Here is a 24,853-nt window from a genome sequence, read left to right on the forward strand (position 1 = left end):
AGACTGGTGAGATAGGATCAAAGAAAATAATCCTAATTTGAGACATAATAAATCTATTAGGTTATTTATTTATTTCAATGTTGTTTCTTCTTTTGTTGTAAATCCTAGGATTGGTTTACAGCTGATATCCATACATCATGATTTTCCACAAGTCCCTTCAACTACATGTACATTCCCCAATCCATATTCCCAAAACCTGAAATGTACCTCAGTCATGGCCTACCTCTGGCATTTTTCCTTTCTATAGTACCTTCTATTATTAATCCATCATGCCTTAACAAATGACCAAAGTCAAAATCCTTCACCCGATTTAATAATTTTATCGTCTTGTTGCCTGTTTTCTTTTTAATCTCGTGCTTCATATTGTTCATAATTTTCTTTATTTTTGCCTGACATTCTCTTTAGCGTAAATAAATATAAAGGCCAAAGACTTTAAAACAACTTTATGATTTCTTAATGCATTTACTAACCCTGCCCTACCATTCACATTATTGGTATCGTCCGAAACCGGTGAAAATTGTGTTTTTCTTCACCCGACGACATGTTTAACAATGCAGTTGGAAAGTAGTGTTGACTAGCAAGGAATACGTGATATACTTTTTTTTACTACCTTTTTCAAACACAACAAGGGGCGACCGGTAACCGCCTAAAAGACGTTGCCTCGGCTGCACTCGTGTGTCGTGACGATGTCTACCCTCCCTCTAGCTTAGGTCACTATCGGGCTCCCCCTTCTTTTTTTTCCTGTTTAGCCTCCGGGAATCACCGTCAGGTATTACTTCAGAGGATGATATGTATGAGAGTAAGTGAAATGTACTCTAGTAGAGTCTCAGGTCGACCATTTCTGAGATGTATAGTCAATTGAAACCCACCACCAAAGAACATCGGTATCCATGATCTAGTATTCAAATCCGTATAAAAAAAAATCTGCCTATGCAGCTCTATGTGTTTCCTTATTTGTATAGAATCAAGGATGTGAGGATTCATGGACTTCATCACTGTTGTAATAACCATTATGCTCCAGCATTCATCACTATCTTCTGACGATACAACATAATCAGAGTCTGTGTCGTAATCTTCAAGAGTCTTCCATCAGATCATCTTCATCATCAGTACCCAAGCTATTCTCCTTTCGCAGATAAAATCTCATTTTCCATATACTCATCCTTGAGCAAAAGGTTTCTCACTTTTTATCGAAACCAGGGTCGTCAGTTTGATAAACTACTACATTACTGCAACTAGGTTGAGAATGCGCCATTTTTTTACCAGCACAAAGGAAAATAAAAAAGGGATATATTATACTTTTTACATGAATGATAAACTACAATAAATACAAAACACGTTAGCATAAACCAAAAATAATGGTGTGATGTCACCTTGGTACACACCATCTCACAGACACCCAAATCAACTGCCAAGAAGATACACAGGGTCTGAGAGATGGTGCTCCTACTGAGGCGACCCCTCTCTCCAGACAATGCTCCTATTTATTAGAACCAGAATAACACTATCTTACCTCCCTCTTGGAATGCTAGGAGGGTACTAAAACCTTGAGCCCTGCAGTTGCCAAGGGGGTGCGGATGGAGCTAGGAGATGGTGGGGGATACGTCTCACAGACATGTGTACCTGTCTAAGGTTAAATAAATGGAGGCTAGCTCATTTAAGAGAATGGGGTTTTTTAAATATCACTATGCATTTTTATAGTAGTTTGTGTGCATTTTATACCTGCAACTCAGTTTTGTGAATACAGTTCAACTTTAAAGCTCAGAAATCTTAAAGTATGTGTCTTATTTTCTATTTTATTTAATTATTTATTCTAATATGCTAATTTATTGTAGTTATTGATTTATTTCTTTTAACTGTAATAAACATTGATTAAATTTTACCTTTTAATAATTTTTTGTGATTTTTTTTAGTCTACTGCAATTTCCAATCAAGTGAACACAAAAAAGTAAATGTTATTGTATAATAAGTTAATAATTCTGCAGAAAAAAGTGTTAGAAAAACTTGTTGAGCAATTTTTGTTTGGGTCACTTATTGATCTCATCAAAAAATAACTTTCCTTTGCATTTTATTTCCTTTTCTACCAGTACTCTTTCATTCTTTGACTCTCTCTTGGAGAAATCTTTTCTCCCTTTTCCTTTTGTTTTCCTAAAAACTTTTAAAATTTTTTTGTGTTTTTATTGGAAATTTGTAATCACATTTTTTGTGTGATTTCTTTTAATGTCTTTTTTTCATTTTTGCTGGTTTAAAATTGTTTGTGTTCATTACCAGATCATACACGAAAGCAATTGTGATTTCATCTATATTATTTTTTCAGCTATATTTATTGGATATATACACTGGATATTATCCTATAATACAGACGTTCTATATATATATATTTAGTATCTATAAAATTGTTAAAAAGCCATCATCTTTACTTATTTGATTTAAAAATATTTGTAAAATTCTGATCCAATAACTAGTTAATGATATATTATAAATTAAAAATTTTTTAAATTATAAAAATTAAAAATAGTAAAATGAACCAATTTATTTAAAATTAAAAAACCTGTTTTTTATATTTTAAGTTTTATAGAAAGTTTTGGCTGAGATAGGCAACCCAAATGATAGATCTCTGACCACAGGCCTGAAGTGGATATACCACCTCTGGAAATACATGAAAAATAAGTGCTTATGGTTTTCTATTAAACTTATTAAAAATATAAAACAAAATTAATGTTTACACATGCAACAAAACAAATAGAAATAAAAAATAATCCTGTAGATTGATAGAATTTTTTAAAATAACTAACACAATCAATAAGTTAAGTATGCATTATGATATTAAACAAAAATTATTATCCACAGCTATTTGAAGTTATCATTAATAGATATCCAAACTAATTATTTGTATATGAAGTAAATATAGCAATGATTTATTAATTAATAAAGAAATAAATTGCATAATTAATTTTCTTTATAGAAGGAAATCTGCAAATAGAAGACCAATCCAATTTCATAAAAGGCAAATTGAAGAAAAATAAAACTACATAATATTAATAGATCTTAAACACCACTAATTATATAGAATTACATTTTTCATGAAACAGACTTTTATTTCTTATAATGCTATCTATTAGTCAGTCACTGGTACAACTATTAATGTTACAAGTTGTGCAAATGTCTAACTTGTTTAGGTTCCAACCATATTGATTTTTATATGCCTGGTATCACACCAAAGTGACGATAAAGTTTACCTTTCTTACCAACTATCTAGTACCTGTACCGCACAGAAGGGAAGAATGAGATGCCTCACTAATTACTCAAGCAAGACATACATAACTAGTACCACAGTGTACTATGGTATGTGTATGGTTAAAATGCTACGAGCGATTTATTTGGAGAAAATGGACCAAGCAATTTAATAATGAGTAGCAGTATTATCTTACTGAGATGAGTTGGTGTGTGTGACCTACCCAAAATTCTTGTGAGAAGTATTTTATTTTATTTTTGTGAGAAGTATTATTTTCCTAAAATTTCAAGGAATATAAAATTGTGTCTGACCACTGGAATTTGTGTTCATATTGGGTACCAAGTTTGTGTTCTTTAAGAACAAGCAAACTGGCAGAGCTTTCTGGTATGGTATGGAAGAATTTTTAAATGATATTGTCACGAATGATATGACTTTGGACTCAAAACAGGCAATGTCAACCTGCTAAATTCATGTGGCCTGTTTTCTGGGATAGGCAATTAGTTTTGCTTGTTGAATTCAAAATACAAAGCTTACTAGAACCTCCCATTGAGACCAATTACAAACTACACTAATCTGCCTTAATTTTTTACCTGCAGACATCACTTAATGTTTAAAATCTGCTATTAAATCTGAGGGTTGCATTTTCTAGTATTTAAAAAAAACTTAATGAATATGTAATAGCGAGAAAGTTATCCTAACACAAATTTAATGTAAATATAACGAGAATGGTTGCAATATCATTTTTCAATATAGTCTCCGTACTTTTCAATACTTGTTCCTTTATGAAAAGGAATATGGGACATTCTTTTACAAACCGTACAGAATTGGTCGAAAATTGACAGACACATTTTTGATTTAGCTAAAACATTTTTTACGTGTTCTATACGACAAAAAAAGATATACCTATTCGAGGATTTTTTTCTTTTCATTTTTTTGGAAAATAGAAAGGTTTGAAAATTTAAGAATTTGGTGATTTTTGGCTTGTAGTATATTTAAAAAAAATTCATAACTCTGGTTCTATTTGAGCTACAGATTTCATTTTTTTTTTCATTTTAAAGGTAAAAGGACGAGCTTTAATAAAAAAGAACTTGAAAAAAAAATTATTTACAAATTGAAATTGTTATAAACAATTAATATGTTTAAATCGATTTTTAACAATTGCCCCCCCCCCCCCCCACCTGCATATCAAGTTTTTAATATTTCTATCGTGTTCTCTGTCAAATTTCCTTTTGAAAACGCTTTTTTTATCGATGGGGAAATAATTATTACTATATTAAAAAAATTAATTAATCTAGCGCGTTCTTCGAATCAGCTGCATATTGGCCGTTTCCGCTCTGTCAGTACTCCTCGTGCGATTCAGTAGCATGCGCTGTGACGAACCGCGCCAGATTAATTAATTTTTTTCATATAGTAATAATTATTTCCCCATCGATAAAAAAGGCGTTTTCGAAAGGAAATTTGACAGAGAACACGATAGAAATATTAAAAACTTCATACTGGGGGGGGGGGGGGAATTGTTAAAAATAGATTTAAACATTTTAATTGTTTATAACAATTTCAATTTGTAAATAATTTTTTTTCAAGTACTTTTTTATTAAAGCTCGTTCTTTTACCTTTAAAATGAAAAAAAAAAAATGAAATCTGTAGCTCAAATAGAACCAGTTATGAATTTTTTAAAAATATACGAGCCAAAAATCACCAAATTCTTAAATTTTCAATCCTTTCTATTTTCCAAAAAAATGAAAGAAAAAAAATCCTCGAATAGGTATATCTTTTTTTGTCGTATAGAACATGTAAAAAAAGTTTTAGCTAAATCAAAAATGTGTCGGTCAGAAAGGTGTTTGGTTTGTAAAAGAATGTCCCATATGTGGGGGATGAGTCAGTAATTCAATTTTCTGGAGTATTTCAAAGTGGTCAGCAGTATGAAGTTGACACTGTCCATTCAGAAATTTTGACAGTAACTTTAAATTGTCAATAAACATCTCGTGCAATAAACACTGTCTATTAGTTAGCTATCTCCTGATAATGCTCCAGTATTAAGCATTTTTAGTCCCAAAAACATGTAAGCACAAGTGTTTCCATTCTATACTCTGCCTTTAACTCTCTGGCTCATAATAGTAAATCCATACTTTGTCACCAGTTGTCTCTGTCCAATAAATCGTCACTTCATTGCTATAGCAATCAACATGTTTATTTGCAGATGTTCAAGTGCATTTTTGATTATAAAACAATATTTTATGGAATATGGTGTTATTTTGGGGTAGATTATATAATCTTCATTAAAACTAAAACACAGTATGAAATTATTCACAGTAGTGAAAAATTTTGCAACTTTCCCAGTGTCAGACAAGCAGAGTAAGTTATGCAACTACAGAAGGCTTCACCCCCCCTCCCACCCATTAATTAACCACACATCTCAGGAATGGTCAAACTGAGAATGTACAAGACTACTACACTTCATTTACACTCATACATATCATCCTCTGAAGAATTATCTAAACAGGAAAGAAAGAAGGCTTCATCCCTGGTGGACTAAGTACCTAGCAGGAAAATTAAATGGAACATTAAAATACGTTGAAGAATTATGAAAAAAAAATCATTCTACTCTAAGTAAATTTTAAAATATGGAACCCAAGGTTCCACCTTTTTCTGTTTAGCCTCTAGAACCACAATAAGGTATTACTTCAGAGGATGATATGTATAAATGTAAATGAAGTGTAGAGATATGTGTTTAATTAAAACCCAACTACCAAAGAACACTTGTATCCACAATTTAGTATTCAAATTTGTATAAAAGTAACTGCCTTTATTAGGATTTCAACCTCAGAACTCTTGACTTCAAAATCAGATGTTGAGTTCACCACTAGACCAAGCCTTAAGGTTAAGGTGACCATATCTCCAAACACTGACCAACTGTAAACAAAATTGAACGGCATCAATGGACCCATATTCAGAAGAAACATACAAAATGAAATTTGTGTAAGCATCTATGCAAGAGAATTTGTGTATGCAAACATAACTCAGACAATCATTATAATATATAAAACATTAAGTTTTTCAGAGTTAAAACTGCATTATTTAGTTAGAGGGGTCATGAAAGATCAAGCTCAGTGAAAATCCCTGAAAAAGCAAAATCTGATTAATACTTTTATACAGAGTGGGGCAGTAAAACTGCAAATTTTATAGGTATTAAAAACACAGAAAACCTTTTTCTTCATTTATTGCAACAGATGGAAATTGGTATACATGCAAAAAAAGTTTCACTTTTTGAATGTCACTCTGGGAAGATGTGACCATCATTTTGTATACTCATACACTGTTCGAGTCTCATACAAAAATTCTCACTGTCATGTCTTAGTACCACCAGTGTTAATGCACAAACTTCTTTAATCCTCACTTGCTGGGCAAGTCTCAAAAACCTTTGACTTCAGATATCTCCATAAAAAGAAATCACAAGGGCTCAGGTCCGGAGATCTTGGAGACAATTGAACATTCCCATTCATACTGATGAGGTGGTTCGAGAAAAGGTCTTTCGGAAGAATCATTATCACCCTGGCTATGTGTCTCCATTTTGCTGGAAACAAGTGATCTCATTCACAGAAAAATTGTTGAAGTTCTGGAATGAAGAAGGTTTATTACAGCATTTGAACACAGTGCCCTATGTTACTGCAACTGTATGTCCATATTCAACCTTAAAAATAATATAGGCCAATTATTCCATACGAAGAGACATACCAAATTGTAACTTTGGCCGAATGGAGAGGCAATTCATGAAGTTGTTGAGGGTTGGCAGCAGCCCAATAGCAAAATTTGTATTTATTAACATATCCATCAAGGTGGAAATGAGCTCTATTGCTTATCCATAGATTATAGATTAGCTGTGGGTCTTCTTCAAGCAGTTGTAACATGTGCTAACAAAAACCAAGCAGACTTCAAAGAATGAACTGTTTGCATTTTATATGGGTGTAGGTGTACAAGTCATCATGCAAAATTCTCCTCGCTATTAAAGAGTCCAAAGTCCAAGATCAATGCTCTGACATTCGAGGGCTTCTTGTAATTACTACTCATACAGCCTCCACATTCTCAGGAGTCCTAACGGTTCTTGCATTACCACCTCTTCTTGTTGTTTGATCCATTGTTTTCAAGTCGTTAGCTCAAACAGAAATGACTTTCCTACTTGGAACAGGAGCACAAGACAGACGATGAAAATGTAAGCGGGATTTGCATTCACGTATGTAACTTGACCATTTTCTAAATATGCTGTTAACAGCGAAACCCCATTGTTCACTAGTAAAATGCTACATGGTCACTAAACTTCCAATATTGTGGAACGTGAAAGTCACTGCCTACTTCCCCCACCATACAAGCTTCTTAGAAACAAGCAGTTTGACTGCTCCACCCTTTAATATACTATATAGTTGTACAACCAGGAAAGCAATAATGGAGTAATTGAACACACACACACACACACTCGTATATATATATATATATATACTTTTGAATCTTGTTATACTTTACCATACCACAGACTGCTTAATATAAAATAAAATAAAGTGAAATAAACATATAAAAACAAATTTATTAACTTTAAAAAAACCATAAAACTAATAAACATCATAATGAGAAACACAAAAAAAAGTGTTAATTATTTTTTATCAATTTTATAAATTAAAAATAAAGACAAGATACTCAGTCTTATTAGTATTAAAGTTTTGCTGCTTTTTGAGCGACTATAAAAATACAACATGAATTTTATTTAATGAATTACATGTTAATATTTGAATTTTACCTTCAATAATAAATGTATTGTATAATCCATATACTGACAATTGACATACATAAATTTTTTATAAATGATATATTCAGTAAGTTAAAATTAAAACTGACACTTTATAATGTTTTGTATAATAAACTTTCCTTGGAAAAAGCAAATGAGTTATTATTCAGTCAACATAAAAATTAAAATTATTTATTACAAACAAAAATAAAATATAAATAGATATAAAGAAAATTTATAAAATAAGACCAACATAATAATCTCATAATTTAAAAAAAAAAATTTACAAGTTATATATAGGAAGTATATACCAAATAAATAATGAAAAAAAAAAAAAATTTAAATTACATTTTAAAGCTGTTACAGTAACTGTACAGTAACTTTTACTATACATTTTTAACTAATTACAATTAACAATGATTTACTCTATTTAACAAAAAGTAATAATAACAATAATACCATCTATTAACAAATTACATAAAATAAAATCCTAATAAATTTAAGTACATAAAATGGAAGAAACTATGAATAAATAAAGTGAAGTTAAGCTAGATCTATAATCAAACGACTTTGAAAAATTAAAAACATCACAAAACTATAATGTTTGTACTATTAATTATAACTTTGCATTATAATACTGTAAATACAACACAATATATAAACGTAAAAAAGAAAACATTATTATAAAATATAATTATCTTATTATTTCTAATAAGATCATAGCTCACAATTAAAAGGAAATATAAGGAATAAATCACTGAAAATTTACTGAATTGAAGTTGTATTGATAAAAAAATCTAAAATATTCCATTCAGTTTATGAGTAATTTACATGAAACTGAATTTTCAGTCGGCAATAAAAAAATAAGATTCAAAAATTTACAAGTTAAATTAATTTACCCTACAGGTTTTTTTTTTTAATAACTAAAATAAATAAATAAATAGCTTACTTTAAATATATGATCTAACTGCATTTATTTAAAAATAAAATATACGTGCATCAAATATACAGATTATGTCTTGCTGTATGTTTTTTATTAAAACAATGTACAACAGTAAATTACTAATTACAACAGTAAAAATGAAGAGATTTATTTTTTAACATTAAAAATTTTATTTTTAATTCATAAGTACACTTAAAAAACAACCTTCTAATGTCACCTTTAAGTCATGAATTTTAAATTTAAAATAAATTATTTTGGGTCAACGCCAAATTCTAGTACTGGTAGTAATTTGATTTATAATAAATTATAATTTTTTATAGATAAATGGCAATTAATCTAGATATAATGATGTTTTTATTTGTAATAATGGAAAGTAAATTTTAATAAGGCATTTCCACAAAAAATATCATAGCGACTGTAGGTATAGTTAAGATTTAAAAGTTCATCTGTAAAACTGAAAAATGGATCATTACATCAAACTAAACGTACGTTAAAAATAATTTATTACGTTTCCTAATTACAAATATATAAATATTTTTGGAATGGTTAATAATTTGGTATATTTATTACAATTTGTATAACATGTTATTCTTAACTTTACATACAACAAAGTGACATTAGTACAAATTTAATTAATTTTAAATAGTATAATAAAACTGTATAAATATTATACATAAATAACTATAGGAATGAATCAAAATAAACTCTATCCGATGAACGAGTGTGATTGTATACTTTATTTTAAATAAGTGCCAACAAAGATTCCAAAGACAGCACCGACCAAATATCCATAAACAGTATGGCTATCCATCATCTTCATTCTCATTTCATCTCATTTTCACCGTAATCATTTTAAATGATTACGATAAAACTCGCTCTGGTAAAACCCACTACTCTTCTTTTATTGTGATGCTATTATCTCATCAGTCCAAGTCTTTTGCCTTTCTTTTCACACCTGTTTCGTTTCCAATAATCTGTGATTTGAGAACGAAATAAGAATCCATACGTTCTGCTGCGAACTCCTAAAATAATTAAAAATAAATTAGCTGAATAATATTTTAACAGAATTATTTTAATTTTAAAAAAAATTTGAAGAAAGTTTTTTCCTACAAAAAAGGAATTACCATCCTTGGCTCTATTAAATGGGTTTATTTTTTATTAAAAGAATTTTATAAGGCTGCCAAATACAAGTCTGCACTTGCTTGTAAGTGCATAGAAGCACACTGTTTGTAATCATATATATATATATATAATCAATGTGTAGTTAACTAAATTGCTGTAGGTTGTTATTAATTATAAAGAGCAAGAGAGAAAAACAAGGTGGATACAAAATACATCAAGATCACCACAATTTCTAGTTTATTTTCTATGCATATAATATAAATTCTGTGAGGACTAAGCATATAAAACATTCTGTAAGCCTTAGTTGTGCTTAAATTCTATAAGCACAAATAAGTATACTGACCCTACTGTTTTGTCCTTTTATAAGCAAGCATTTTCAAATCTATAAAATCCAAACAATAGTTTATAAGAACATTAATTTTTTTTTAAAATTATATTTGTATGTAAAGAAAATATTAAAAAATAAAATAGCTGTCACAGCATGTAATTTAATTCACCAAACCCTATACAGTTCGGTCAGTCACAAATATCCTTGCATTCATCAAAGCTCCACTGAATGTAGACAAATAGGCTAGAGATGGTAGTTTTAAAATCAGAGCATATGATTTAATAAATCTTTTTAGGGATAGATATGGATACTACAATGTACTGAAGAGTACAGCTTGATACATCATAATTTGTCATTTTTTCTATTTCTAAAACTATAACAAATCTGCAAAATGTAATTGTGCAATTTTATAACATCTTCATGTGAAATTGATTTAACAATGTCAAATTTCTGAAATACAACTTATTAAATATAAAACTAACTGTATGAATTATGAGACCTTGCCGATGGTGAGGGGGCTTGAGTGATCAGTGATACAGACTAGCTGGACCAAAGGTGCACCATATCAGAGAGGTATCTGTTGAGAGCCAGACTAAAGAATGATTCCTGAAAGAGGGCAGCAGCTTTTTCAGTAGTTGTTAAGGGCGTTAGTCAGGAGGACTTAACGGTCATATCAACATCACTCAATCTTCTTAGTACTGCGCAGCTGAAATCAATGGAAAACTACAGCTGTTTTTTTCCAAGAAAATATAACTCTGCATTTTCACGTAACAAAGATGAAGGAGCCTTCCTTGGTAAAATATTCTGGAGGTAAACTAGTCCACCGTTCGGATCTCCGGGTGAGGACTACTAAGGAACGGGTCACCAGAAAATTAAAAAAATAACATCCTACAAGTTGGAGCATGAAATGTTAGAAGTCTAAAAAAAGGTTGGCAGGTCAGAAAATTTAAAAAAGGAAATGGATAGGATAAATGTATATGTAATAGAAATTAGCGAGGTTCAGTGGGAAGAAAACGACTTTTGATCAAATGATTTTAAAATAATTAACTCAGCTTCAAATAATGAGCAGGCAGGAGTAGGTTTTGTAATGAACAAGAAGATACAGAAGAGAGTAGAGTATTTCAAAATGCATAGCCATAGAATCATTGTAATAAGGATAAAATCAATACCTAAGCCGACAACGATTAACGTCTATATGCCTGCATGTGCCCATGATGATGATGACGAGGTAGTGTGTATACAAAGAAATTGACGAACCAATTAAACACATAAAAGGGGATAAAAATTTAATAATAGTTCGAGATTAGAGCGCAAGTACTGGAAAAGACAAGGAAGGAAATATTGTGGGTGAATATGGGCTGAGTAAAAGGAATGGAAGAGGGGAACAACTTACAGAGTTTTGCATGAAGTATAATTTAGTAATTGCCAACACCCAATTTAAAAATCATAATAGAAGAATACATACATGGAAAAAGTCAAGTGATACTGCAAGGTATCAGATATATCATGGTAAAGCAAAGATTTAGAAATCAACTCATCGACTGCAAAACTTACTCTGGAGCAGACATTGATAGTGACCATAATTTAGTGATAATGAAATGTAGACTGGGGTTTAAAAAGACGAAGAAAATGTGTCAGATGAATCTGTGGAATTTACAGAAGCTTGAGGACGAGAAGGTAAAGAAGATTTTTGAGGAGGACATCATGCAAGAGGTCTGAGTAAAACAGATAAGGTAGAAAATGTAGAAGAATAGGAGAATGTTAAAAAGGAAATTCTTAAATCAGCGGAAGTGAACTTAGACGGAAAAAAGAGAACTGGTAGAAAACCTTGGATATATTGCAGCTGATGGATGAACGTAGAAAATATAAGAATGTTAATGATGAAGAAAGTAAAAGGAACTATCGACAATTAAGAAATACTATAAACAGGAAGTGCAAACTAGCAAAAGAAGAGTGGATTAACATTTGTGTTAATCCACTCAAACTAGTCTTTAGAAGTGGAAAGAGAAATGACCATTTGGTAAAACAGATGGAGCATACAGGAAAGTTAAGGAAAATTTTGTGGAACATAAATTAAAATCTAATAATGTGTTAAACAAAGATGGTACACTGATTTATAAAGTGAAAGGAAAGGTCAATAGGTGGGCGGAATGTACTGAAGAGTTATATGGAGGAAATGAATTAGAAAATGGTGTTATAGAGGAAGTCAAAGAGGATGAAAGGGGAGAAACAATACTGAGGTCTGAATTTAAGAGAGCATTAAAAGATTTGAATGGCAGAAAGGCTCCTGGAACAGACAGAATACGTGCAGAATTACTACACAGTGCAGGTGAGGAAGCGACAGATAAATTATACAAACTGGTGTGTAATATTTACGAAAAAGAGGGAAGTTTGTCAGACTTCAAAAAGAGTGTTTAGTCATGATACCTAAGAAAGCAGGAGCAGATAAATGTGAAGAATATAGAGCAATTAGCTTAACTAGTCATGCATCAAAAATCTTAACTAGAATTCTGTAATGAAGAATTGAGAGGAGAGTGGAAGAAATGTTAGGAGAAGACCAATTTGGTTTCAGGAAAAATTTAGGGACAAGGAAAGCAATTTAGCACTCAGATTAATAGTAGAAGGAAGATTAAAAAAACAAACACACTTGGAATTAATAGACCTAGAAAAGGCATTAGATAACGTAGACTAGAATAAAATGTTAAGCTTTTAAAAAAGTTAGGGTTCAAGTACAGAGACGGAACAATTGCTAACATTTACAAGAACCAAACTGCAACAGTAATAATTTAAGAACGTAAGAAAGAAGCCGTAATAAAAAAAAGGTAGTCTGACAAGGATGTTCTCTATCCCCATTACTTTTTAATCTTTACATAGAACTAGCAGTTAATGATGTTAAAGAACTCTTTAGATCCAGAGTAACAGAACAAGGTGAAAAGGTAAAGATGCTGCGATTTGCTGATGATATAGTAATTCTAGCCGAAAGTAAAAAAGATTTAGAAGAAACAATGAATGGCATGGATGAAGTCCTACAAAAGAACTACACATGAAAATAAATAGCAACAAAACGAAAATAATGAAATGCAGTAGAAGGACCACTGAATATAAAAATACGAGGAGAAAAGATTACAGAGGTAGAAGAATTTTGTTATTTGGGATGTGAATTACTAAAAATTGACGAAGCAGGAGCGATATAAAATGCCAAATAGCATAGACAAAAGAAGCCTTCAGTCAGAAATATAATTTGTTTACATCAAAAATTAATTTAAACTTCAGAAAAATATTTTTGGACACTTGCTTTATATGGAAGTGAAACTTGGACCATCGCCGTACCTGAGAAGAAAAGATTAGAAGCTTTTGAAATGTGGTGCTATAGGAGAATGTTAAAAATCAGATGGATGGATAAAGTGACAAATGAAGATGTGTTATGGCAAACTGATGAAGAAAGAAGGATTTGGAAAAATATAATTAAAAGAAGAGACAGACTTATAGGCCACATACTAAGGCATCCTGGAATAGTCGCTTTGATATTGGAGGGACAAATAGAAGGGAAAAATTGTGCAGGCAGGCAACGTTTGGAATCTGTAAAATACATTGTTTAGGATATAGGGGGTATACCGAAATGAAAAGACTGGCACTAGATAGGAAATCTTGAAGAACTGCATCAAACCAGTCAAATGACTGAAGAAAAAAACAAAGATATAAAGAAAAAATTCTTTTGAAATATTTATTAGTGTTTTCTGATATCAATGCAATAAATAGGCTGGTATTAAAATTTATATTGGTGGCTAGCTGATGTGATTGTCGATTATAGTTCTCATTTCTAGATCAGTTGATCATAGTTACAATTTTTGTTAACACTTGCACTTTTCATCTATCATTTCATTTTCCTTACCAAGGCATACATATTTACAGATTAAAGTAAGTGACACGTAAATATAACAATGTCCACAATTTCATGAAAAAGAATGGTTTAATGATTATAGTGAAACAAAATATTTTTTCTATTATTAAACTTTGTTAAGATATTAATTACCTTTAAGTTAGCTGACTACTTCTTTTTATATAATTCTCTGAATAGAGATAACATTTCATAAGGTCAAATAAAATTTTTTCTACAAAGACTGGAACTTTAAGGATTAAAAAAAATCAACAGAAATAGTACAAACCCAATAACCAAATGGAATCTGTGAAGTTTTAGCATTGACAATACCCCATAGAGACCAGAAGAAATGTGAGGCGAGACAGAAATGTCTTACTTCCAATAAAACATGTTCTGGACTATTGATTTCATTGTTTACCACAGTCGGTGCTACATTAAGACAGCTCAGATATCGATTAATAAAAGCCAGCTATATTTCAAACAGAAAAAATAATACAAAATGTAATACATATTAAGATTTGTTAAACATATAATACATAATACATATACAATAATAATATTCAAATAAATTTTCAGTTTATATTGCAGAAATCATACATGTTATGGATCCTTTAAATTTTGTACGATTATCAATCGTTCAATTTTTATTCTTATTTTCAGTCATGTTTATATCATGAAAATACTTCTAACATTTTCGTATTTATGAAAGAATATTCTTAACAACACAAGTGGTTTTGAGTTGTAAATATTATAATACATAAATTAATAGAGAACACATATAAATATTTGTTTATATTAATTCTTTGAGATACAGCATAACTTGGCAGTCAAATTTAGCATTTTTATTGTACCATCAAAAAATTACTTGTATATAAAAATCTATAAAATTTAACTGACAAAGTGTTTTTATTATATATAAAAAAATAAAAATAAATAAAAAAAACTTCATTAACAGAGACATACAGACAAAACTATTTAAACTAGCTAATATTTAATCATTTTTGAGGCATACTGCTTGCTAGATACAAAATTATATGTTTCTACTAGTCTCAATTCACATACCTCTATTGGATAGCCTTTGGTTCTTTGGAGTAACTTTTAATAAATCTTTAAATAATTACAATTTTCGATTAAGTTTTTGTTTTATTACAATATCATTTTCACACTTTAGACATCATAGTTTGTGCACAAATACTTAAAATGCATGTGAACCATGAATTTTGATTATCAATTACCAATTGATTTACTACAACCAACCTATATGCAGGCACTTATAATATTATTTACTATAGACCACATGTACATATGAATGTATTATCTTGTGTAAGCATTTGTACAACTGGTAAATATGAGGATCATTCTATAATAATTAAGCAGACAATGGCAACAGCAGAAACCTATTTAATACAATAAACTAAAACTGTATGAGGTTCAAGCTGGCTCCCTGATGTAGAAAGTATCAGTTGTTCTAAAAGAATTTCATTATTATAATCTCTTTTGTTTGCTTAAAAATGTCGGCTCTGCTTGAAATGCGTAACATCATGGAAGAACAGCGTGCTGAGATAAGATTTTTATTTGCTGAAGCAGTCAACCAGCCAAACTTCACTCATGGATGTTAAAAAGAGTATGGTAAAAAGTGTATTATCGTATAAATTTTTAAGTAGATAGAGCAGGGATAGAAAAAGTGTCACAGATTTTCGTCATAGTGAAAGACTGGTAAAGTTTTGACTGATGATTTGTAAAATCAAATAAATGATCTTATCTGCAAGGACAGATGCATAAAAATTAATGAAATTTGTAATGCAAGTATTGGCACTGTTTATTCCATTACCAATAAGCTGGTACCACAAAATCTGTTCAAGTGGGTTCTGAGACAGGTTAACTCAAAACCACAGATATTCCAAATCTACATTTGTGCAAAACCTAAACAACAGTTTTTAGGAATGGGTTTATAATATCAATATCCATATTATGATGAAACTAGGATTCATCACTTTGAGTCAGAATTTGATCAGAGTATGTAACGAAAACAATAGAGTTCATTAATTTTTATGCATCTGTCCTTGCAGATAAGATCATTTATTTGATTTTACAAAGCATCAGTCAAAACTTTACTACTCTTTCAATACGATGAAAATCTGTGACACTTTTTCTATCCCTGCTCTATCTACTTAAAAATGTATACGATGATACACTCTTTACCATACTCTTTTTAACATCCATAAGTTAAGTTTGGCTAGTTTTACTCCTGTTATCTATATCCATATTGTGATGAAACTAGGATTCATCACTTTTAGTCAATCTGATCAGAGCATGTAGCGAAAATAACAGTTTGCCCACCAGGAATAAGTCAAAACCTACACACCAGACGCTAAAGAAATACTAACCGTATTTAGGGACTATAAGGTCCAACTTGATAGCAAGTGTCTGGAAGAACAACATACAATTAACATACTATGACAAACTAAAAAATAAAGTGATACATGCAATAAGTGGTTTTCCTTCATAAGATATAACTCTTTCGCATAATGTAAAAGACACAGTATTTCAAGTCAGGTTAGGAGATGTTGCCAAATCCACTTACAGTCCTGATCTTGTACTATAAGATTTTTGTTTGTTTAGTCCTCTGAAAAGAGTTTACATGACACTGAATTTCGCAACAAGAATGCCAACAATGCAGTTCAAAAATAGCTGCGACACAGAGGTGAACAATTCTTTACTACTGAAAAAATAAAGCTCATAGAAAGGTGAAACAAGCGCTTAAATGAAGTCTGGGATTATGTTGAGAAGTAGTGTTTTCACTGTCAGGGAATAATCATTTTTCTACAGTCCTTTGCCTCTTTAATTACTGAACAACTCATGTAAATGTATCAACATTTACTGAAATTTTAAGAAGCAATATTACTAAAGTTCCTTTTTATAAAAAAAAACCCGTAATCTTAAATTTAAGAAGACAAACATGGAAATCCACTTTCTAGCAAAGTAATGATTCCATTAAAAAAATTATCAAAAAGCCCTTCCAGCTAGTTAAAATGAATTGTGCTAAAAAAACAACATATGTCAACTTTTACAACAATCTTAATCGTTCAAAAAATATGATTATAATATATCATAGCTTCTCTTTTAACAATATATTTTGATAAATTTGTTTCAGCAACATAAAGTAATTGTCTTAACATCATACAGTAATCATTGTTAACTATTTTGTTTCCTTATCTACCCGGAAACTGCTATAAATTAGTAAACGTGTAATATATTTGGATAAGAAATTCAATGTTATTCATTGAAATATAAAAATTAACTAAAAATGAAAACTAGATGTATTTTTAATTTTCAAAATCTATTTGCAACCTTAAATCTAAAAAAAAATTACGCCAAATAAATGATAACCTGTATACATTTGAAAAAAATTATTACAACTTCAACAAATATATTTAGTAAATCTTTAGGTAAAATAAATGCATGCAAAAGCATGCAATGTATTAGAATATATGCTTTGTATATGAGTATATGCTCTATATGAACTGAATAAATGAATAATTTATATCCCATTACTTGATATTAATAGTAAACAAATGAAAAAAAAAAAAAGTAAAGCAGCATATACTACTGAAAGTGAAAAAATGGTGCAAATTGCGTGTTAGAATTTTCGCTTCATTATTATGCAGGTTAAGAAAAACCCAACTACCAAGAAAATACTGTAGAAATTAGTAAAATAAATACCAAAAATTATGCGGATGTATTTTCAATAAAAATTATCACTGTAAATGTTGATACACAAAAACTACATTACAATAAAAAATTTCAAATAACCTTTTTTTTAAGAGCGTTATAAAAATAGTACAAGATGCAGTTTTTTATGCTTTTTTTTATATTCAATCATTCTATAATATTTTAAAGACATTTTACCTTCTTAATTATCTTCAAATATGATTAAACAACTTTCTAAAACCGTAGAAAATATCTACTAATTCATTTTTAAATTTTAATTAATCAATTTTAAAAGCCGTATTTACCCGTTAACTACATAATTTTACAACGGCATCCAGCCTGTTGATACTTTTATATAAGGCACATATCTGTAATGACATATATGTGGTAATTACACTGAACACTAATTCTTTTGTTGATTCTCACTGCCAATAGATGCAATATAATTATGTTATGACATAACGCTTTACGCATTACACATGGCATGATGCCACTAACAATGCAAATCTTTTTCTTCTTAATACTTATATTTATGTAATAAGTATTTTATAATAAATAAATCAGTGAAGAAAACAGCATTATTCCTTTGGAAAAATAACTTTCTAATTTAATCTATTAAATAATAATGACAACAGAATAATTCTCTATAAAGGTGTATAATGTATACTTTTTCATTAACAATAAGAAATAAAATAGCCCTAATAAAAAAAGAAAAAGTTGTAGCTCCTGAACATGGTATGGCCAATTTATTATGAAGAAATATGGCTTTTTAATTACTCTCTACCCCCTCTCTCTTATAAAAAATTCAATAGAAAGCTTATCTTATACTTTATATAAAATAACTTGAGATTATAGTAACAGACATGTCGCATAGGGTTTCACTGGAATTGATCACAAAATATTCCAATCAGTTAAGAGGTAAAACTGCATGGTAATTCATAACAAATATTATATTTTCACTGTATCATAATGCAGAATATTCAAAGACAACAGAAGTAAGTCTGAATTAACTATGAGATAAAATAAAAGAACATTATTTTGTATCATTATGGTATGTGTTTTTTATATTTGTACCAAAAAGAGAACCCAAAATCTGATAATGCTTCAGGTATATGCATTTGCATGCATTGTAGAGGATACTGTTTTTTTTTCCTTCTAACAATTACAATCATATCTACTTTTACTAATAACTAAAGCAAAATAAAATAATAATCATGAGTAAGACATTACTGAGTACTCTTTAACTTCTATTTTTGAAAAATCTTAAATGGACCAAGTATCAGTAGTTTATACTATACTGCTATAGTTGTTTATTATTCTACACAAATCATATAATATATGCCTATCAATGGCTAACACTTTCTCTATGCAAGTGTATAATACCTTTCACTACTAATTTTTTTGTTGGATTTTCTCAGAAAGGGCTGTAAGCATAATCACCTCACCAATTCAAGGATGCAGTAACTGAAAATAAAGCTGCTTTATCCTATATAATATAACTGAGAAGAAAGGATAAAGCAAGATATGAAAAAGGAATGAACTAAGAAATGAGACAAACAATGCCACCCTAACACAAAAGTACTGCTTCATGATCTTCAATCAGAGGGAATCCACCCTCCTACCAATAATCTTCCAGGATGGAAACAGCTCATCACTGAATGACAATTTTGCACTGGCCAGCTCAAAAATATGCTGCAACAAATGACATTTCACTATTCATGAAGTAACTAAGAACTGGTGTTTCTTAATAAAAAAAAAACCTCATTATCTGTAGAATTGTGTGGTGAGTGGCAATACTGAACTGATATGATACTGTAGGGACAGGTCATTGCTGTAGTACCTCAATATGTAAGGCTGAAATAACAGTAGGTGGTGGTGTTTCTGTTTGAACTTGGATCCTGCATGATGTCATTGTAGCTAATAACTCAACCAATAAGTACACCTTTTCATGTTCAATTCAAATATAAGGTTTTACTGCAGGAGATTCGAGAGGGTACAGTAAAGTCAGTACCTTTCTGTTCAATATCATTGACAATCTAATTGAGCTAATACTAGAATTTATTAAACGCATGAGAATTTGATGTACGAAGGTTACAAATGTTGTACAAATGGGTTTGCAGCACAAACATCTTTGAACTGTATCAAGCACATTTTAATAATGAAACACTTACATATTCTTATTCATGTATGGAAAATTAACAATTTATGGTCTTTCTGAACTAGTTACTTTTCCATACAAGATTGTATATTCATAGTATTAGCACTGAAACTTGTTCGGCATCTTTATAATAAACGCTGGTTCTGGAACTCAAAAGATGTAATATGGGTACATGAACATAATTTGAACAGTACACAAACAAAAAATGTAGGATTATAGGCACTTACAGGACTTAGCTATTCCCAATGTTTCCCTAGTTGTTGCTGATGTTTTTGAAAGTACCTGAATATGAGTCAATTTATGCTCAAACTAAACATAAATTTACAATCTTTAACAAACTCACAAATAAGTTTAGTAAACTAATATTTTATTATTTTTGAATGAATCTTTGTTATATATAAAAATAAACAATATATACAACATTGCTTATCCTTGACTTGTATAAGTAAACATAAAATTTATCTCCTACTATGATAACACATACCATGAATCAGATACTCACCTTACACGTAGAATAAAAGAGATTAAGGATTTGCAAGTAAAATTTAAGCATTAAAAGTAAAAGAGCATGTAAGATAGTATACATTAATTAACAACAATAAAGAAGACTTTTGACTGAGTGGTGCTCAATTTAAAATAATGCAGAAAAATATATACACAAAAAAGATTAATTTTTTTTTAAGATGAAGATTCATTGAAAAAATTATAAAAAAACCCTCATAAGAAAAAATTAAGCTCAAATCTTTCCAACCAAAATCAAACAACAGTAACTTAACAAAATATTTTATATTTTTTTTATTTTTTCCTAATGTGTATGTTGCAATCTGAAGTAACTAACTTTTACTAGGATTTGAGCCTCAGAACCTTTGACTTTGAAAATCAGCTACTAAACAACTGATCTGCGACAAGGTCTGAACATAATATAGTGCTAAACTTAATGCACATGGAAGGATAAAACAATGAAATGTATTATTAATCCTGGAATGAAATACATAGCCACAAAAGTACAGTAATTCTTAAAATTTTATTATCAGGCAAATTAATTATTTCTTCTGTTTGCAATTTCCCACACATCTCTTGTGATGTTGGGATAAATTAATTAATAAAACAGTATGGTCTATAACTAGTATGTGTGTTTACACATATAATAGCTGGTCATTAGATGAAGGTGATACGAAGCTCTGCCTATGGGCTATCAGGACTTTTTTCTAACTAGGTGGTATTAAGGATCAAGTAATGGCTGATGTGGCTGGCCAGTAAAGCTGTCTTATACTTACTGCACTATCAAACACAGATATAAAAGCAGAATTAGTATTCATTCAATTAAGAAAAATCTAATATTTTTTAGCATAGAATGATTTTTTACAGAATTTAAAAAACTTAATCCCTTTTTCATTACAGATGTAAGCACAATTTTTAATCAGATTCAATAATAAAAATTCTTTTATCTACACTTGTAAGACAGACTTCATGGTCAACAAAGAAAATCAGAAGCATTCAAATCTGTTTGGAAGTATTTTAAATGTTAATGTAATGTATCTTATTATATGCTTTTAGTTTGTTTGTGTTAATTAAATCTTGGAAATACCAAAAACACCTATTTGTGACATGAAGACATGAAATGAGATATCAGTCACTGAAAAATGGTATAGCCCTCTTCAAGAATAAAAAGCATTTTATTACATGCTTACAAGACAAAGTGAAGAGTAAGCTTCTTCAGTTTCTTCAATTGATCTAACATATTGTTGCACATCATTTTGTTAAGTCAACAAGACTAACTGGATGAAAGTCAGATACATTACCACTCCAACAGAGAAGTCAACATTATAGCAAGCAATGAAAGAGCACCAATTATAGCAAAAAAATAAACACTATTCTTTACTGATAAAAAATGTACACATCAAGTAGCTCTTGAAAATGAACAAACATGTTTTTACAGAATATAAGCATGTGTTTGTAAAATACACAAAATTAAAAACCCCATTAAGCATAAAGCAATAATAAAAATTAAATTATAAATAATAGTACTTATGCACTAATAGTTTATTAATTTTTTTTTACAAACGCAAGCATTCTGCAATTAAAAATCTAAGAAAATATAATCTTAAAAATGGTTTAACTCAAACATATTGAAAATATAAACTCAAATATTCATGTATATTAGGATCCATAACACATGACATGTTTTGAAATTTATTCAAAACAGAAATTTTAATGAATAAAAACGTAACATAAATATGAGGGTATTTCCATTTCTCAAAGATAATGCAGTTACACCAAGTTTGATGTTTAAAAAAAAATTTTTTTACAGTAAACTCATAATGCAAACCCCAGTTTACATGCAGTACGTAAAATTATAACTCTACTACAGTAATGTAATGTTATAATTAATATTATACTATATAATGTAAATATATATTTATATAAAAAGAAGAACCACTTATACATGGAGAAAAATGATGTGGCAACTTAAAAATTAATAAACATTTATAAAAAAAAAATTAAAAAAAAAAAATGGAAAACAAAATGAATTTGTCGACTTTTAAATCCCTCCCAAGAAATAATAAAAAAAATTCTACAGAGCTGCATATAAATAACATGATCAAATAAAAAATCTAAACATAGAAGGTATTGATGACTAATTTGAATTTGGTGCTGAAAATCAAATTTCCAATAACTGAATTATAATTTTTTTATATTTCAATGTGTTTTTTAAAAATTTTTTTAAAGTTTATTTAAATTGTTATTCTTTACTAAATATATGATGGGCCTAAAAAACATTGTCAATATGAAAAAAAAAAAGAATCATTCATAAGAAACAATGTAAATATATTGCTACAAAACACAAGCTAATGCAGCGTGGAGTACAGGAATATGAATTATCTTTTTTACTTTAAATTTCTGATTTAATTTGCACAAAAAAATATTTTGAAACACCTTTATGTTAATAAAGCTTACAAAAAGGAGAAACTTCTTGGTTAAAAAAAAATAAAATTATCTCAAAACATAAAAAATTCATTACCCTGATCATTTTAAAATACAAATAAATGTGACAAATTCATTTTTACATTTTCACTTAGTAATATAAAAAATAAAACTTGTATACGAAAAGTACTATTAAAAAAAAAGAAAAAAGAAAGTTAAACCACATTCATTTAACCCACTTCAGTGGTAAATATAATTTGTTTGTTTACCAACGACGTAATTACCGTTTTGACAAGTATGAACCATATAATTTGATCCGTTGGAAGGAATTTTTCGTTCGGATCATGAGAGACTCACAACACGACTCATGGAGGTTTGCGCGTGCTTTGTGTGAACATAGAGAAAGCTTTATAAACCACATTACAAGTGAAGCCGCAACTCGGTCAACAGCAGAGGTGTCCCACAAGACTCAACGACTTCTCACCAGGTGGTCTGATGAGCCGACAAAATAAAACAAAACACACACAAACGCAGAGAGGAATTGATAACAGATCCTATCAATTGAATCAATCACTTCTCAGGGATGATATTAACAAATATATCATATTACACACATATTCCGTCATGCTGAAATATAATAATACATAAAGAAAAAAGAAAAAGCAAAAAGCTGGATCCGGCCCTCCTGTGGGTAACAATCCATGTTCCATCAAACTCTTTTGTACTTTTTTGAAAATTTTCTATAAAATTTTAACATGTTTTCTTTAGGAAAAAAGCATATTTAAAAGTAGGAATGTATATAACAGTCTAGAATCTGGCAATAACAGTCATTCTAAAGTTTTAAGATACGAAAAGCATCATTATAATGCCCACCTCCAAGATGGAGGATTAACATTTCAGCCTTTCATCTAGAGAGTTCTGAGTTTGAATGGTAGTAAGCCATGACATTTTCTTTTGTTAAACATTTTTTATTCCACATTCCCATGCAAAAAGCTTTAAGCTTATATGGTGAATTATTAATCATAAAAAAATATATTTTTAGGTAAAAATATTCTTTTAATATAATACAAGTAGAATTAACCTACATACTTAAAATAAATGTTTTATAAAAAATTGCCAGATTCTACACATAAAAAAAATTTCAACAAAAATTATTTAACACGTTCACTGCCATTTCAGTCAGATGTGATCGACAAACTAATCATTTTAATAGTTTTAATCCCTTCATAGCTGTTTGAGTTTTGCTGCTGTAATTTAGCGACCAATAAGGTCTTGAAAATGAAACCATATAATAATTTTGCTCTATTTTATAATATAAACATTTTTTTATTTATAGAACTGTTTAGACCTATTTTTTTTATGTTACAGTTTTAAGTGGTGTAGGTGACTAGAACTAAACATAAGTTATGCTTAGAAAATAATATAGGCAAATTTCAAGAACAAACACTACTCGTCAACTGTACTAAGAAAATTGATCTTTACACAGCCTTTTACATACGCCAATTATATTCTAAATAATGCACTACATACCACCCTGAAATATAAATCACTGCCTCAACTCTGTATAGGAAAAGACTTCTCAGTAGAGTATAAGGAAAGGCAGTAATAAGGCTTATAATAAATAAGATTTTCTTAAGTTTTGGTACATGAAAGTAATTTATAAAGAAAGAAAAACCTGGTCGGTCATAGTATCGGCAAAAAACTTATTATTTTTCACATTTGGTAGAAAAGAGAGCTGACAAGTATAGTATATAGAAAAATAATACTTACAAGC

The 24,853-nt window shown here is 29.6% G+C and overlaps 1 protein-coding gene across 8 annotated transcripts in view; it reads right to left on the minus strand.

The window, feature by feature from the left end:
• Positions 1–7,794: 7,794 nt before the first annotated feature.
• LOC142324004 (choline/ethanolamine kinase-like) overlaps positions 7,795–24,853 on the minus strand; it is a 97,121-nt gene continuing 80,062 nt past the window's right edge. For 2 of the 8 annotated variants that reach the window (XM_075364543.1, XM_075364544.1), the window contains 2 exons: positions 14,572–14,754; positions 7,795–9,977 (listed from right to left, as the gene is read on the minus strand). In XM_075364543.1, the coding sequence (XP_075220658.1) occupies positions 9,879–9,977; positions 14,572–14,754 (282 nt within the window). In that variant the 3' untranslated portion in view covers positions 7,795–9,878. Of the gene's footprint in view, positions 9,978–14,571; positions 14,755–23,363; positions 23,572–23,591; positions 23,707–24,853 lie in introns of those variants that run through there. The other 6 variants (XR_012756199.1, XR_012756198.1, XM_075364545.1 and 3 more) reach the window with 5 other exon arrangements.

This window comes from Lycorma delicatula, chromosome 4, assembly GCF_047948215.1.
Source record: "Lycorma delicatula isolate Av1 chromosome 4, ASM4794821v1, whole genome shotgun sequence".
Lineage (NCBI taxonomy): Eukaryota > Metazoa > Arthropoda > Insecta > Hemiptera > Fulgoridae > Lycorma > Lycorma delicatula.